Here is a 16,233-nt window from a genome sequence, read left to right as displayed (position 1 = left end):
ACTCTGTATTTTTAGTGGCAACGATAACAATAAGAATAAGGAAACAAAACAAACATAATAATATTAAATAAAAATGCAAATCGCAATGTGTTAATTCTTAATAACAATTTCATTAATTATAAATTTGATAACTGATGTACACCGAGATTTTTAGAATAAATATGCATAAATATAATGCATTTTTTACAAATAATGCAAAAGTTTAGAATCAGAAAATTTTGATTTTTGATTTTGCAATTATTTTCGAGTGGCAACTTAAAAAAGTGATTCCTTTTTACATACACAATGAAATAATAAGCAACCTCGAAATAGTTAATTTGTGTAAGCGCGGTTTTTCTATATTAAACAAAATATAAAGAAAAAAGTTTGGTGTGCGCATAAATGATAAATTGTTAAAAAATGGCGAGTGCAAATGCGAGTAGTACTCAAAATGGTCACAACGATTTTGCTAATCCTCGCTTGGAGAAGCACATGACATTTGTATGTCCCGAATGCGGAGTAGAATTCGAATCACAACAGGATTGGCGACGACATTTAAACGAAGAACATGATTACATTAATAAAACTCCAGAAGATTTTGATTTCAAGGAAATCAGTGAAAGCTTCCATGAATGTCAGGTATGCCATAAGTGGGTGGCTAACGCGAATCAGGCTATTGCATTACTCCAGTATCACCGTTTTCTACACTTGCCATTTAATCGCACATATCGTTGTCGGCATTGCAAAGGAGGTTTCACACGTAAACGTGCATTATGCGAACATCTTTATCGCTTTCATAGTCGACAAATTATAATGGCAGACCAAATAAGGAGTGCCGATGGAGAAACCACCAGCAGTGCCAACTTTGCACAAACAGCTGAGCAGAAAATATTGCGCGATCCACGTTTAAATACAGAATTCTATTTACGTTTTATATGCCCACACTGCGGAAAGGTTATAGAAAGATTTGAACAATGGCTGAAACATTTGGACTTTCATCAATCTACCTCCACTGATTTACGTATGCATCGTATTTCCGGTTCCCGCAACCACTATTGTTTACAATGTCGTAAATTGCTATACACCAATGAACAATCAAAATTACAACGGCATCGCTTCACACATCTTCCCTTCCGATTATATTTTAAATGCGCATTTTGTATGGTTAAGAAATCATTCAAATCAGAAATATTTCGACATTTCGTATATGCTCATCCGCGTCAATTTAACGAAGCCAAACCATACATTAAGAAACCAATTGAATGGGGAGCGAAAATAAATGATCGTCTCAATACTGAATTAGATGCAATTTTGAGACGTTATAAATGTACCGACAGTTATGAACAAGAGGAGGCAAGTGTGAAAAATAGTCGTGGGCGACCGGTAAAGAAGCAAACCTATGCCAGCGAGAAAGCTCGCCTTGCCGCTCTACACCAAACCTCCTCTTCGTCAACCACTGGTACATTGCGAAGAAGTAATGTACGAATAATTAAGGATTTTGATATGGTACAACAAAAATGTGGTACCACGCCCACAGGTTCAGTAACAGAAGATGATTTTGAAGAATTGTGTGCCGATGTTTTTGAATCTATTGATGATGACTTGAAATCTAATTTTAACAACAACAAAAAAACTGATAAGGGAATGGTTAAAAATGAAAATGTTAAACAGCAAAATCCGACTGATGAAGAGCAAGTCATAAGCATTGAAATTAATACAGTTGATGGAAATAACGAAATATGTAAGCATAAGAATTGTATATCGTCACCACCCCGAAAACGATTAAAGTTGAGCGAAACTGAAACAAAACCAAAAATTTCGAAGGATCAAACAAGTGAGAATAGTACTAAAATAACAAAATTGCCTCCAGTCATTGAGACCAACAAAAAAGCTATTTTGGAAGCAAATATTCATTATCTTTGTCCAGAATGTGGTAACGAATTTGATGAGCAAACCAGCTGGCGGGAACACGTTTTTAAAGAGCATAACATTAAAAATGCAATCCAAACGTGTTTTCAAATACTTGAAAATAAACAGTCTTACATGTGTCTCGACTGTATGGATGTCCAACATACTACAAAGTTTGCTGAACTACAACGCCATCGCTTCACGCATATGCCATTCCAAGCATATCTTAAGTGCAAAATGTGTTCCAAAACTAAATCGAGTAAACCAAAAATGTTGCAACACCTTCAAGAATGTCATGACAATAAGAAAAATTCGGTTCCAAAAAATAATGAAGCTACTTCACAATTCTATCCATGCACAATTTGTAACAAATACTTCACAACAGAGGAGCGACGGCAGTTACATCTGGCGCAGCCATGTGGAGTGCGTGCAAATGGATTACTTACTAGAATATGTAGTAATAACACCAACAAGAGCCCTACTATTGCAAACAATATGAAATTGCTCGTTCATTTAAAAGAGGCGCGAGCACGTATGAAACGTTTACTAACGCGTGATTAATTCTGATTTTGGATTCAAACAATTCCAAACAATTTTTTTTCTGAATATTGAAATTTTGTTTTGTTTAAAATTTTTATAATTAAAAAGATACCTTAGGATATTCTTAGTTAAAGAAATAAATACATAATATTGATGTATTACATTTGTATTGTTTTTGTAAAATATAACCGACAAATAAGTTTATCAAATTAAAAACGTGCTTCTTGTGGTTTTTATATTAAGAAAAGTCGCGGCAGTATTGATTGATTACAATCAGAACTTTTATTAATTACATTTAAACCTGTGTGTATGCATACCTAAAATTTACGTAAGTATACATATGTACAAAAGTTGCTCTTGACAGATCACGGGTTCACATTGTAATTTACTACTTTGTGTTGAATAAGTACACAAACATTGCTTCTCAAAAAGCTTACCCACGTAATGCATATATTTTATAGAAAACACACGCAATTGTAACAAAGTAAAATCGTGAACAATTTGATCACTTCAATTGGAATTTTTCAATGATTTAGCCTAATATTCCTATACATTTCACTAAAAAAATAATGCACTATGCTTAATATCCCTATAAATGTAAAAAACAATAAATCCCAAAAGGAGTGTGTGTCATAAATGAACACTCGGAACAATATGAATAAGTAAGAACAACGTAACTTAGTGATTATTATGTTTAAGTACTATTATTGCTTCTCCTCCGTCCATAACCCCATAGACCAAACTAAACGACTTTCTGTATCCACATAGACTTCCTCGGATGCATAAGTGTTTGACGTGCTTACCATAAAACCGAACTCCAGACCAGATTGTGCTAAAGATAGTGAGACGTTATTTAAATTTCATCATTTAAAACAGAAAACATACTTAGATTCCACTTTAATCCTCTAGTAGTTACTTTTTCCGCTTTACTTCCAATCGGCATTAATGCACACCATTGTTGGCAGTCGACCAACGCTTTTGGGACTATAACTTTATGTTTGCCTGGCAAAAGTAACCAACTTATAGAAGAACTACTCAAGAGATATATGTTTAGAATATCGCTTTGCATCTTATATAATGTATTGATATTGGCCATAATTTGATCCAGACGTCCAGTATTTTCTTGGAACACAATAACATTATGAATGTTATCGACTTTCAACTGGGGCTGTAAAAATCGCAGTGCTTTTGTGAAATCGGTTTCATCCTGATCAGGTGTATGTTCATACTTAATATCTGGATCATTGAAATATTTCCGTGTTTCTTGCGTAATTGAATCAAAATCGCCTGTTATATATTCCGGAAGCTTTAGTGTTTCTCCTCCATTTGATTTTTGTATAAATTCTCTCCAAAAATTTGCACCACCGTCTACTAAACAACGTATTTTAGCTATTTAAGTATTTAAAAATATACATATTAAAAACATGTTTCATTTAGTAATATTTTAAAAGATAATTTACCATTTTGCCATATATTGTTCACAATTTCCGCCGGCACGTGAACTGATCGGTTCAGTACAAGGCAGGCATAATTACTATCCGTAGTATTGCAGCCACTAACCAATTCACTCGGGCTCCAAATACGTGTATTGGCCAATTCACAACGGTCGTAGTTGGATGAGGAGTTTTTTCCATTTGTATTCATTAATACTTCAATATATTTTCGATTTTGTAGTTTAATATACAGCTGAGCGTAAAATAAATCAGAAATTTGTGCAAGATAGTAAGCAGCTGATTTCGCAGTTCTTTGCAAATTGAATTTGTTCGGAGTTGCCCATCTCATTTTGGTTTATTTTTATATTGATATCCATTATTTACATTCAATAATTATATTTCTTTATAATTATATTAAAATAAGTTCTTAAAAATAATTTAATTAATTTATTATCACCGGTACGATTGTTGTGTAAACAAATGTAACAGGTACTTGGATATGGCAACGTCAAATATTGTGGAATAAATAGTCAAGATAAATCAGATAAGCAAATTTAATGCGAACTTCAACCCAGCAATTGATTTTTCTGTAAAATTGTTTAGCCGTACGTTACGTTATCAAAGGTTTCTGTTAGGGTTTTTATGAGTTTCTTAAGCTATAATTCACTAAACTATTCCAGTTAAATTTATGTATTGAGCCATTGAGTTGTAAAATGCGTACGCGATACTAGCGATTTGCTGGAATATAATTGATTCAATGTGGTCCATGCATAGCAATAAAAGAACTAAAGAATATTTATCCCTCTTGCAAATTGTTTTCAGTAATTCATAAAACGACATCTTTTTTTGGTTTTATTACTATTCAATTTCATTGCTAAGTAATGTAAAATATTTCAGTCCGATTTTGATATGAGAGTTAAAAACACTTAAGTTTTAGAAAAGTTGGACATCAGGACTCACTCTAGCTTCAAGCTGCTTTTGTTTTAAATATTTGTTCGCCCCATAATATATTAATGAACCTTCTTAACAAAAATATATTGCGTAAAGAAAAAGATAAAAGCTTTCACTTTGCAGTCATAAATTATTTGAGCGTGCATATACCGCCTTAGGATTTACTAAACGACATACCTGCATCTTTTCGGCAAATATGTTCGCATTGACTGAACAGCCTCAAAGCCAAATCACTAGCTTAGCATTTTTTGAACAGTCTGAGTACACCGCCAAGCAAAAATGGTGGAAGTGTCTTCTAGTTTTTGACAAATTTTTGGATACAAATTTTGCCAATCCTTTCAGTTTATATGGATTTTTGTATTTATTCTGAAGTTTAAACTCATATTGGGTATTTGAAAAATGTTATGAATTTCGGCTTTTAGCGAAAATATTGTGAATACATAGAAGTGAAAAAATCGTGGACAGGCTGTCATTAATTTTCGAAAAAGAAGAAAGGGATCAAAGGGGATAGCTTAAAATATTTACAAAGTTAGGTAGAAAGCCATGAAAAATTAGATCAAACTTTTGTAATAATTGAAAAACATTTTTATTAAAATAAAGAAACGTCTATTACTGCATCGAAAAAATAAATGTAATGCAAAATGGATCAACTATTCATGTTCTCAAACGAGTATACAGTGGATGACGATAACAATTCTAAGAATGGCAGCAATAAAGGGGAAACAAAAATCAAAAGCGAACCTCAAGAAATTATTAATGATGCTGAAGATGATAATAGCTATATAATGCCGGAATCTTTATTACAACAAATGACAACAACACACGGTGAAGATGGTGAAGGTGAGGATGATAATACCATTTTCAATTTTGGGATTGAATCAACTCCCAAGACACGGTCCTCATCAGCTATAGTGAAACCTTCATCCACAAAAACTCCTCAAGATGCATTAATTAACTATGATATGGCTATAATGTATATATGTCCTGCTTGCGGTGCTGAATTCGATACACAAAGTGTTTGGAAGGGTCACATAAATGGAGTGCATGAGTACAATACTCGGCGTGGACTAAATTTTGTACCGATCGATAAGTTGTATCACAGATGTTTAGAGTGCAACAAACCCATTGCTATGCATGCAATGGAAAACTTATTGAAGCATAAATTTACACATTTACCACATCGTTGTACTAAATGTAAGATATGTCATCGTCGTTATAAATATCGACAGGACTTAATTGTACATTTGCGTTTGTGTCATCGTGAGGAGGTGATATTAATGATGGAAAGCGAAAACATGTCGACTAGCAACAGGCATGAACATAGACGAGCATCGGTTCCTGCCATGAAAAACCCTCAGTTAGAAATCAAGGATATTAAAGGTAATGCTGTGGATATTTTCGAGAACACGTGTGATAGTGTTGAGGTAAAAAATGAACCAGTTGATCTTGACGATCAAGATGCGGATAATTTGCTGGTACAAACAGGAAGTAAATCAAAGAGTTCGCGGACCTCAATACTAGAAGATGCGCTTAGTCGAAGTTCTTCACAAATCTCCGAACAGCGACCGAGTGTTGATGAGAAACAATGTGAAAAACATATAAAATATATTTGCCCGGTTTGCAGCACCGAATTTCAGATTAAAAACGAATGGCACGAACATGTACAAGAAATGCATAATTTTTGCACCATCAGTGGGCTTGGGTTTCAGAAACGTTTTAACTCGACGGTGGAATGTTTGGAATGCAAGCGGGTAAATAGCTACAACTTTATTTATCATCCTCTGTATATATACATGTCACATATTCTTATACTTATATATCTTTTTATTTATGTCATTCAGGTATTGTCTGATAACTCAATAGACCAACTGCAACAACACAAATTTTCACATCTTCCTTGCAAAACATGGTTACGTTGTATGCTTTGTTTACGCTCGTTTATTACCCACAAAGATATAATAAAGCACTTGCTTAATCAACATCGTCTTGATGGCGAATTCGACGCAGATATGGACGACAGCCAGGACTATCGTTCTTTTGACCAATACACTGCGCCATCAAACGACTACGAAGATGAAGGACAAACTGAAGACCTACTAAAAGGCGATCTACGTGATATTTATGAAACACAAATTGATTATTTATGTCCTAAATGTGGTAAAGAGTTTTTTGAAAGAAAAATGTGGAGAAAGCACATAGTTAAAGCACATCATTATACCGATTTGAAAACACTTTGTTTTGTTGCTGTGAACGAGCATCAATTGCAATGTCGCCTATGCGGCAAAGTAATTACAAATGCTTACGGTGTTCAAAACGCCCAACAACATTACTTTACACATTTACCACACAAAGCGTACATACGTTGTCGCCTATGTGCCAAGTCGTATACAGATCGCAAAGGCTTGGTTAAGCATCTACGTAAAGTGCATCATATTAATCCCAAAACGGCAGCGGCAGCACTATTAGCTAAAGCAAACAAGATGAGCCTACGTCTACCTGTAACATCGACATACCAAAAATCATCATCTCAACAAGTGAGCAGACCGCGTAAAGCACCAATTAAAGAAATCGTTCGTCATAACGGCGTAATATTTGAGATACAATTTTTGGATGAGGATAGCAATGATGACTCGTCATATGGTGGGAGAAATGATGATGACAAAAGCGATAATAGTTTTGCTATGCCCACGAGAAGACATGTATGCCCGGATTGTTACTCAACCTTCAGTACGGCACAAGAATTACGAAAGCATACCCAAGAACAACATGATTTCAAAAAGCCAACACAAACAAATGTCTGCGGTCGTTGTTATTGTACGTTTGAGTCAGAGGCAGCGCTACAAGACCACAAACTGAAACATCACTCAGAGAATACTAATGATGGTAACAATGATGATGACGAGTTACTCTTGGTACCCACTGGCAATGAGGAAGTGAAAAATAACACTGGTGAGGAGACTCCAAACATAGAACAATATTTTTGCTATCTGTGTCCGGCATGTGGTGAGGAGTTTAAAACACAATATGAGTGGCGTCGCCACATAAACGATATACACTACTTCGATCGACGGTATGATTTGAATTTCAAGCAAATTGATAAATTTCATTTCCAGTGTTTGGAATGTAAGGAAATTGTGAACAGTGCTAAATTAAAAGGTCTGCAAGACCATAAATTCCGTCACTTACCATATAAATTATACATAAAATGTCGACTCTGTAGCACATGCTACAATCACAAACCCAATGTGGTCACACATCTGTGCACGCAACACAATTTCATACATCCGAGTAAAACTTCCAATTCAAGACCAGCTATATCACCCGCGCCGCAAATGCGTAAGACATATAACATGCAAGCAACTTCATCCAACACATTCAAGCCCTTGACAACTGAAAGCATAATTTCCTTACACAATGCAGTGGAACACGAAACGATTACGTACAATTGTCCACAGTGCAATGAACCATTTGACACACATGCCCTATGGCGTCAACATATCGTCACTGTGCATGATCTGAACAGTCGGCAAGGCTTGAATTTCCGTCAGTTAGACGCACACCATTACATATGCTTGGAGTGTTACAAACGTGTTACAGTAACTCATACAAAGGGCGCTATTGGTCAACTGCAGTCGCATAAATTCCGTCATTTGCCGTATAAATCCTTCTGTTGCACTAAATGTGGTGGTGTCTTTGTGCGCAAGCAAATGTTCTTTAAGCATCTAAATCGTGCAACCAATAGATGTCCTTTGATGGGTAATGAACCTGGATTTCACCATAATGTCAGAACAGGTGCTTATACGAATTCAGTGCGTAACGTATACGGTCAGCAAACTGACGATAACAAACCATTGAAGAATCTAAACTTCTCGGTGACATCGAACGAAAAATGCCCATACATCATACAATGTCCACAATGTGGCATTAAATTCGAAAAATGGCATCCATGGCGTGATCACATTGAGAAGGAACACAAGCTAAATAGTATGGAATCATTGAAATTCAAAAAGATCAATGATCACATGCACATTTGTATACAGTGCAAGGAGCGTGTGAACGGTGCGAATTTTGTCAACCTGCAAACACATCGATTTAAGCACTTGCCATATGGCACTTATCTACATTGTCGCTATTGTGATGTCCGATACTATTATATGATTAATATTATTAAACATATGAAGGTAAAACATCCAAACCATGGCATGGAAGAGCTCGAGTTGGAATTGGAGAGTGCACCAGATGAAAGGTCCGTTGTCTCGCCGTCGGTCACAGTGAGCATGGATGTGGATAAGGAGAGCGAAGAGAATAACTCGAATAATCCAACCGTTGGTAATGATAATAAAAAGCAGGATGACGCGCTTGTTATCCCTGCTAATGATGAAGGCAAGGAAAAAGTTTCTGAAGAAAAGGATATTGATTATGGTTTCGGTTGCGAATCCTCGATATGTTCATACATTATATTATGTCCACAATGTGGTATGAAATATGATAATTGGTATACGTGGCGTGATCATATAGCATCAGCACATTCGTTAGACAACCACACAGCGCTGAATTTCACAAAAATCTTTGATTGGTTGCAGGAGTGCAACGAGTGCAAAGAGCGTGTCAATGCCACATCGCTATTTAATTTGCAAACGCACAAATTCAAGCATTTACCATATGGCACTTATTTAGAGTGTCGCTACTGTGACGCCAAATATAACTATATAATACATATTGTTCGACACTTGAAGGCGAAACATCCAGAGCATGCATTGCAAAAGCAAGATAAACCCATTGATATTGACGAAAGTTTGTTGGACAATGTTGATGATGAAGAAGTTGAAGCAGATGCAGAAGTAGAGCGTAGCATTGGTGGCGAAGCAAAGCGTGTTCATAATGCAGATGTGGATGTAGACGCTGAGGGTGATGACGATGAGGATGCAGATGACGATATTGAGGATATGGATGATGATATCGATGAAGATGTTGATGATGATGATGAAGATGACGATGAAGAAGGGGATATGGATGATAATGATATAAATGATGGTGGTGAAGTAGGCGAGCGTATGGATGTTGATGATTCTGAAGATGGTGATGACGATGAAGATGATGACGATGACGATGATAATGAGGAGGATGATGATGATAGTGAGAATTATGGTAATGATGATAATGTCGAAGATCCAGCTATCCACAGCGTAAATACAAATTTAGAGACGCCAAACGGTGCAGTGGAGGATATTGAACAAGTTGAAGACACCGAGGACCAATTTGTTCTTGGTTAAGTTTTTATTTTCATTAAAATAACGTTACACATAAATTGTAACACTAAACCATGCGTCATATTTGCCCTAGTGAATGTTCACTTTTAAAATAAAAAAGAAAAACAATTATGAATTACATACATTCTTAACATTCTATTAATAAATTGTTTAAAGCTTCTTACTGTTTGTTATGAAGCAGTTTTGAATAACATGAAAAATAAAATCTCTAAGTGTATTCACTTCATAGTTTTAATTTATTCTTAATATAATAATAATGATTATAAGTTCAAAATAAAAGAAAAATTGTAATCATTTTACAAATATCTTATAAAAAGCAAAAGTGTATAATTATAAGAAAATTAAAGGTATAATTAAAAAGTTTAAAACGCATTCGTTTCAAATTAATTATATTAAAAACAAATACATTTTTTAAGATACAATACTCGTACTTTTCATTCATGCTTGTATTTACTTTTTGTTCTCTTTTTCGCTACTTGATTATAACTATAGAAAGTTAGTTATAGGTTTATTCTATGATTCATTATGTCTTTCTTTTTACAAATTTTAAGTTACATATTAATCATATAACCAATGGCGAACAAAAAGTAATGGATTTAAAGGACTATTAAAAAAAGAAAAAAATATTATAGACGTTATTACGAAGCAGCATAAAGAATAATAATAATTTTATTAAAACGTAATTAATGTAATTTATAAGTATCTTAAACGTGACTATAACAGTATATGTATACATATGCTCCTTGGAATAATAATATGTACAACACATCAATAAAAAATAATGTATCACATAAAGAGGCTTGATAGTTTTTATTATTGTTATATTTTTAAAATGTTTAATGATTTATTTATTACTTTTTTATATTTATTTATTTTTCTTCGATAATATATTTTTATGGGATAACAAATTTGAAAATTTAACAAAAATATTAAAATGGTTCGGCTTCTAATATGTTTCATGTTCGTATCTCTTAAAATCTAAAACACAAAAACTCAAGAAAATTTTATTTTCTATTTGTAAGATTTTTTCATTTAGTATTCTGTGGAAGGAAATATTTTTTTATATTACTCAAATTTCTTTGTATAGTTTCAAATGTTTTTAAATTTCTTTGTATAGTTATATATTTTTAGTATTAGTAAAAATTTCCTATAAGGATTGCAAGTGCTTCTAATAACTTTTGAAAGTACTATCAACACAAACATTTGATTCATTGTGAATGGGAAATGAAAAAGAAGAAGCATTTCATTGAATTTTCATATTGTTGATAAATTGATTTGGACCGAGTACAAGTTTTGTTTAGTAAATTAAGTGGAAACAATTTATTTAATCAAAATAATTTAACAATTTTAAAAGCATAATGCGAGAAACTTTACATGTTTGTGGCAAAATATTAACAACAGATGACTACCACTTCTTTGCTCTCTGCTGTGAAAAATGTGATGCTTCCTTCGGTCAGTGGTCAGGATTCCTAAAACACCTGAGCAATAAACATGATCTAGAATTGCCGCTAAGTAACACATTCATAAGGGAGAATGAACAAAATCCAGAATGTGATGAATTAACTATAAAAGCTAATCTGAAACAAGAAATGGAAAATGAGCTAAATAAACAAATGAAGGTTGATGCAGCAGAGTATGAAAGTAATGATGGTTTGAGCGACAGTGAAACCGAGGTTAATACCAAAAAACTTGAAACTCAAGAAGAGTTTCAAGACATTGATTGTGCTAGCACTAAATCTGATGAGTCGACAAGTGGCTGGAACATGGCGGAAGACAACAATCACTTGGTTTGCCAACAAACACAAAATCTTAATATTCTCAGTAATGTTATTGTTTTTTACAGGAGGACACATCGAGTGAAGAAGAACTATTTCAGGATTCTAAGAAAAAGCTTAAATCGGTATTTAAATTCATGTCGTTTATACTATATTTTATAAAAAAATACCAATTTATATTGCAGTTCAATTTTAATATTCATGAAGCGTATACTCGGGACATCTCCAATAAGTTTCTTAAAATAATAGAAAAATATCCAATTTTATGGGATCAACAGCACTCGAATTACTGGTTGCCTGAAAAACGCACCCGAGTGCTCTTTTCGATTAAAGAATATATGGCTAAAGCGGGTTACACAGTTAGTGATTACGGACTACGAAGCGTAATTCAACGGATATTACGCGACCATAAAGCTTATAAGCAAGAACTTGCTGTTTGTGGGCGCTTAGACGAACAAAAAACTCTGTTTTTAAAGAAATGCAAATTTTTGGATGGTCCACAGAATGGCACCGGTACTACAAATGAAGCAGAAAACGAATCAGATGCGGTAATGTAATATATTTTTATATTTTTTATGCTCTTTTCAATTATTTAATTTATTGTAGGACGATCATCCGATTCCCGACGACTTAGACGATGATGAATTTTTGATGAGCTCCGATATAGATTCAAATGCGGGAAATAATTCCTCTGAAATAAATGCGTTTTTAAAGGAATCGGTATGCATTTGGTTAAAAATTATATGTTTTTTTTAACTAAAATATTTTTCTAACATAGCGTGATGGAAAACGCATCTGTTTCAATATGACTGTAAATCCACTAATTGATGAGTTCGTCAGCTTATTGCGCGACAATCCAATATTATGGGAAGTGGGTCAATTTCAAAATTTAACCGAACGTAAACGCATTTTAGAATCATGGATACCAATTTTCCAAGAACGTCATAATGTCATCTTTACCTATAAGGATCTTACATTGAACCTAAAAATACTACGCAGAACACTCACCAATATGGAAGAACGAAAGGTACTGGCTAAATCTGCGCAACATCTCAAGGATATCTGCAGCTTCCTGCCAAAAGCCAAACCAATTACACGTCTCAAGTGTGAAGAGTGTAATCGTAATTTCCTCACAGAATACACCTTGCAAGCGCATAAGTATGCCGCACACAACATCGGCACTAATCCATTCAAATGCGAGGTGTGCGGGCGTGATTTTCAGGCGCACAATCAGTTAGATACACATTTGCGTCGTGTGCATCTAAAACAGTTTTCCGTTTATTGTGATGTCTGCAATCGTGGCTTCTTACAGCACAGTGCAATGGTGCTACATCGCCAAACACACACCGGTGAGAAAATGTTCGTATGCGAAACGTGTGGCAAATCGTTTAGGCGTAAGATTAATATGCAACAACATTATATGCGTATACATTTGCGTCAACGTAATTTCAACTGTGAATTGTGTCCTAAAACATTCTACTTAAAATGCCATCTACGCGATCACATGAACGCTCATTTGAATATTCGTAATCACATTTGCCCTACCTGTGGTAAGGCTTTTCACAGTAGTCATGCGCTAATGCGACATAAGCAAATACACTCAGAAGTTAAGCGTTACGCGTGCAAGCTTTGTGATGCACGTTTCCACCAATTTGTAGGTCTGAATTCACACATGAAGAATAAGCATAAATTTGTAAATGATAAGGATGAGGAAGTGCAATCGCAACCTGTGGTGCATATGACAACGCTGCCCGCAACCACAACACCTGACACTTCCATGCAAATCAAGGGTGAAATTGTACAGTCTTTGGACAGTTGGAATATGTAAATTTAAAATAGTCGATTTAAGGTAATTTTAGCTCTTTCTTGTCTTTAGTAATTAGTATTAGCATTTGTAGTTTTAATTTTAATTTTTGCTTTCTTAATACAAACTCATTTGCGTGCACATTAATTGTCTAATATAAAGGAGCGTGGATGTGTAGACATTCAATATATAAATAAATAATAAACCAAAGTACTTTTTTGTAGTATCAAAGGATTTATTCCGTTCAATTGTGTATATACATCAAGTACTTAGTATATAGGGCCATCTACGGCGTGATCGTAGAAGAAGAAACTGGTTCGGACTTTATTTTACACTTTATAAGTTCTCAAAAAATTAAAACTCTGGAAACGCCATAAAATATTGTTAATCTTATATTAAAAAGCAAGTATGGAAGGGCTAAGTAGAGCGTTTAACCGAACATTTTATACTCTCTTAATTTATTTATTTAATGTTATTCGTCCGGTATATTCAGCGGAAATCATTATAGATAGTATAAGAGGCGCAATTCTGAGGTAATTCATGGACCTGGTTTTCAACCATTTTCGCTTCACATCCATACGTTCACTCACCGAGTTCATTGGAAAGTTGAAAATCCGTATATGAGGTACATGTGGGCTAGACCCGATTTTGCCCGTTTTTGGCACTGTACTCCGTTGTAAGAAACACATCTTCTTTGAATTTCTTCAGAATATCTATATTTTCGGTAAAAAAATGGCGATTAGCACTATGGTCCTCAATTTCAGTATAGGTCCTCAAGGAAAGCATCTGGAGCCTTGAAAAGTTATAGTCCGATTTTGGCGATTTTCATTAGGGCGATGCCACACTAAAAATTTGTATGTGTGCCGTATTTGTGCAACGGTTTGTTCCGAAAAACGGGTGGACGGATAAGACATCCAGATATCAACTCTACTCGTCACCCTGACGACTATGATATATATAACCCTATACCTAACTCGTTTGGTTGAAGGACTTACAAACAACCGTTATGTGAACAAAACTATTATACTGTGTACAACATATTGTGAGAGTATAAAAATATCGATTAACGCTTAGGACCAGGTTCTAAACTGAAATTAAGGCTTAACTCTTTCTCTTTTTAAATCTACACTCCTTAGCTTGTGGTCCAACACAATGCATAAAATGTAAAAGTTATAGAATTTGCAACCATTTTGTACTTCTCAACCATTTTATTGTGTATCCAAGTCCATATAATTATACCTATTACGCTTTCATGGATCTGCAATGTTTTCAAATATGTTTATAACGTTATCCATTTTCCACGATTTAATACATCAGCCTACTAGCAATGTGTCTTCATCAGAAAATTCATAATTGGGTACTGCTAAATTGAGCGGTGCAGGCCCTTTACGTACACGTCCCGACGCATCGAAATGTGAGCCATGACAAGGACAATAATATCCACCGAAGTCACCAGCATTTGCGATTGGCACACACCCCAAATGTGTGCAGACACCGATCACCACCAACCAACGTGGATCCTTGACTCGATCTTCATCCGATTCTGGATCGCGTAAAGTGGAAATATTAACCGAGCGCACTCCATCAATTTCAGCTTCGGTGCGATGTCTTATGAATAACGGTTTACCACGCCATTTTAATGTCACTGACTTGCCCTCGGGTATGTCTTTCAATTTGACCTCAATCTTGGCCATAGCCAATACATCGGCGGTTGCGCTCATTGAGCGGACGAATGCGTGTACCAAGCCTTTGGCAGCATAGCAACTGCCGATAGCGCCGGCTGCAACGATTGCATATGAAAAAGTTTTACGCTTTTCAGCGGAATTTTCTTCGGGGTCATCCTCATTTTCCGTTTGTCGACGATAATCAGAAAAATCCGGTACCTTCATGTCGTTGTGCAGCATCCTCAGTTGGAGCGCGGAAGCTGACAAATTTCTATTGCTGAACTCGAGCAAATGTGTGCAATTCCTGGCGAAAAGAGTCGAGACTGGGCAAACTGCTACAATTTCTCTCAACGGAGATTCAAACTTACTAAAGTTCCTATTGCGACGTATCATGTACAAAAATGCATTGCGTCGCGGCAAAAGCACGTTTAGAATTGTGGTTCTGAAAGCACTACAAAAACCGTTAAACATTTTGAGGAAATTGTCCTATTTTTTTATATAATTTCAATTAAATTGTGAAAATTTAGTCTGTCTAAAATGCGAAAAGGGAAGAGAAGGAGTAATGATTTTTGAACTCAACAAATTTGATTTTAAATGTCAAAACTGTTACAGTTAAAAACAAGGGAAATTTTCTAAATCTACACTTTTTAAAATGAATCTTTTTAGCATTTGGTCAACAAATTTAACACCACTACTTCAAACCCCAAAAATATGTGCTTTGCGAGAACGACTATCCACCGTTTCGTGAACCTTCTAAAGTTCACGAATAGCAATACCTTGATCCAACTACATTAAAAATAACTCATTGTAGGATCACATGCATGAAAATGCTGAATTACTGAATAACTGATTTTACTGGATTTTGTGGTTAGATTGATTGTGGGTTTCACTCGTACGAAATCAAATTTA

At 34.9% G+C, this 16,233-nt stretch overlaps 5 protein-coding genes across 7 annotated transcripts; 3 read left to right on the top strand and 2 right to left on the bottom strand.

The window, feature by feature from the left end:
* The first annotated feature begins 71 nt into the window (after nucleotides 1-71).
* LOC105212279 (zinc finger protein 236) lies at nucleotides 72-3,488 on the top strand. The gene has a single exon (XM_011184166.3). The coding sequence runs from the start codon at nucleotides 400-402 to the stop codon at nucleotides 2,446-2,448; it is 2,049 nt and encodes a 682-aa protein (XP_011182468.1). The 5' UTR covers nucleotides 72-399; the 3' UTR covers nucleotides 2,449-3,488.
* On the bottom strand, nucleotides 2,685-4,284 carry LOC105212278 (thiamin pyrophosphokinase 1). The gene is made up of 3 exons (XM_011184164.3): nucleotides 3,888-4,284; nucleotides 3,313-3,816; nucleotides 2,685-3,259 (listed from the first exon to the last, which is right to left on the bottom strand). The coding sequence occupies exons 1-3, from the start codon at nucleotides 4,207-4,209 to the stop codon at nucleotides 3,132-3,134; spliced, it is 954 nt and encodes a 317-aa protein (XP_011182466.1). The 5' UTR covers nucleotides 4,210-4,284; the 3' UTR covers nucleotides 2,685-3,131.
* A 735-nt stretch (nucleotides 4,285-5,019) lies between these two features.
* Nucleotides 5,020-10,303, top strand: LOC105212280 (uncharacterized). 3 transcript variants are annotated; one of them, XM_011184169.3, is made up of 3 exons: nucleotides 5,020-5,339; nucleotides 5,412-6,562; nucleotides 6,653-10,303. In XM_011184169.3, the coding sequence occupies exons 2-3, from the start codon at nucleotides 5,453-5,455 to the stop codon at nucleotides 10,082-10,084; spliced, it is 4,542 nt and encodes a 1,513-aa protein (XP_011182471.1). In that variant the 5' UTR covers nucleotides 5,020-5,339; nucleotides 5,412-5,452; the 3' UTR covers nucleotides 10,085-10,303. The 3 variants fall into 3 exon arrangements, with proteins under 3 accessions (XP_011182471.1, XP_011182470.1, XP_011182469.1); XM_011184168.3 differs by having other exon boundaries at nucleotides 5,020-5,344; XM_011184167.3 differs by having other exon boundaries at nucleotides 5,020-6,562.
* Nucleotides 10,304-11,303: 1,000 nt separating this feature from the next.
* Nucleotides 11,304-13,894, top strand: LOC105212281 (zinc finger protein 525). Its single transcript, XM_011184170.3, has 5 exons — nucleotides 11,304-11,868; nucleotides 11,925-11,981; nucleotides 12,042-12,404; nucleotides 12,463-12,576; nucleotides 12,635-13,894. The coding sequence occupies exons 1-5, from the start codon at nucleotides 11,440-11,442 to the stop codon at nucleotides 13,682-13,684; spliced, it is 2,013 nt and encodes a 670-aa protein (XP_011182472.1). The 5' UTR covers nucleotides 11,304-11,439; the 3' UTR covers nucleotides 13,685-13,894.
* A 950-nt stretch (nucleotides 13,895-14,844) lies between these two features.
* On the bottom strand, nucleotides 14,845-15,904 carry LOC105212282 (cytochrome b-c1 complex subunit Rieske, mitochondrial). The gene has a single exon (XM_011184171.3). It carries the CDS (start codon nucleotides 15,793-15,795, stop codon nucleotides 14,974-14,976), a length of 822 nt encoding a protein of 273 aa, XP_011182473.1. The 5' UTR covers nucleotides 15,796-15,904; the 3' UTR covers nucleotides 14,845-14,973.
* Between the last annotated feature and the right edge of the window lie 329 nt (nucleotides 15,905-16,233).

Source organism: Zeugodacus cucurbitae, chromosome 2 (genome assembly GCF_028554725.1).
Source record: "Zeugodacus cucurbitae isolate PBARC_wt_2022May chromosome 2, idZeuCucr1.2, whole genome shotgun sequence".
In the NCBI taxonomy this organism is placed as follows: Eukaryota; Metazoa; Arthropoda; class Insecta; order Diptera; family Tephritidae; genus Zeugodacus; species Zeugodacus cucurbitae.
Note: the sequence above shows the minus strand (reverse complement) of the source record. Positions and strands in the feature narration are given on the sequence as shown.

Coding starts and splice junctions, on each gene's coding strand:
- LOC105212279 (XM_011184166.3), top strand. CDS start 400: ATGGCGAGTGCAAATGCGAGTAGTACTCAAAATGGTCACAACGATTTT.
- LOC105212280 (XM_011184169.3), top strand. CDS start 5,453: ATGGATCAACTATTCATGTTCTCAAACGAGTATACAGTGGATGACGAT. Junction 6,563..6,652: donor AATGTTTGGAATGCAAGCGG/GTAAATAGCTAC, acceptor TATGTCATTCAG/GTATTGTCTGATAACTCAAT.
- LOC105212282 (XM_011184171.3), bottom strand. CDS start 15,795: ATGTTTAACGGTTTTTGTAGTGCTTTCAGAACCACAATTCTAAACGTG.
- LOC105212281 (XM_011184170.3), top strand. CDS start 11,440: ATGCGAGAAACTTTACATGTTTGTGGCAAAATATTAACAACAGATGAC. Junction 11,982..12,041: donor CTAAGAAAAAGCTTAAATCG/GTATTTAAATTC, acceptor TTTATATTGCAG/TTCAATTTTAATATTCATGA. Junction 12,405..12,462: donor CAGAAAACGAATCAGATGCG/GTAATGTAATAT, acceptor AATTTATTGTAG/GACGATCATCCGATTCCCGA.
- LOC105212278 (XM_011184164.3), bottom strand. CDS start 4,209: ATGAGATGGGCAACTCCGAACAAATTCAATTTGCAAAGAACTGCGAAA. Junction 3,817..3,887: donor GAACAATATATGGCAAAATG/GTAAATTATCTT, acceptor ATACTTAAATAG/CTAAAATACGTTGTTTAGTA. Junction 3,260..3,312: donor AGGATTAAAGTGGAATCTAA/GTATGTTTTCTG, acceptor CACTATCTTTAG/CACAATCTGGTCTGGAGTTC.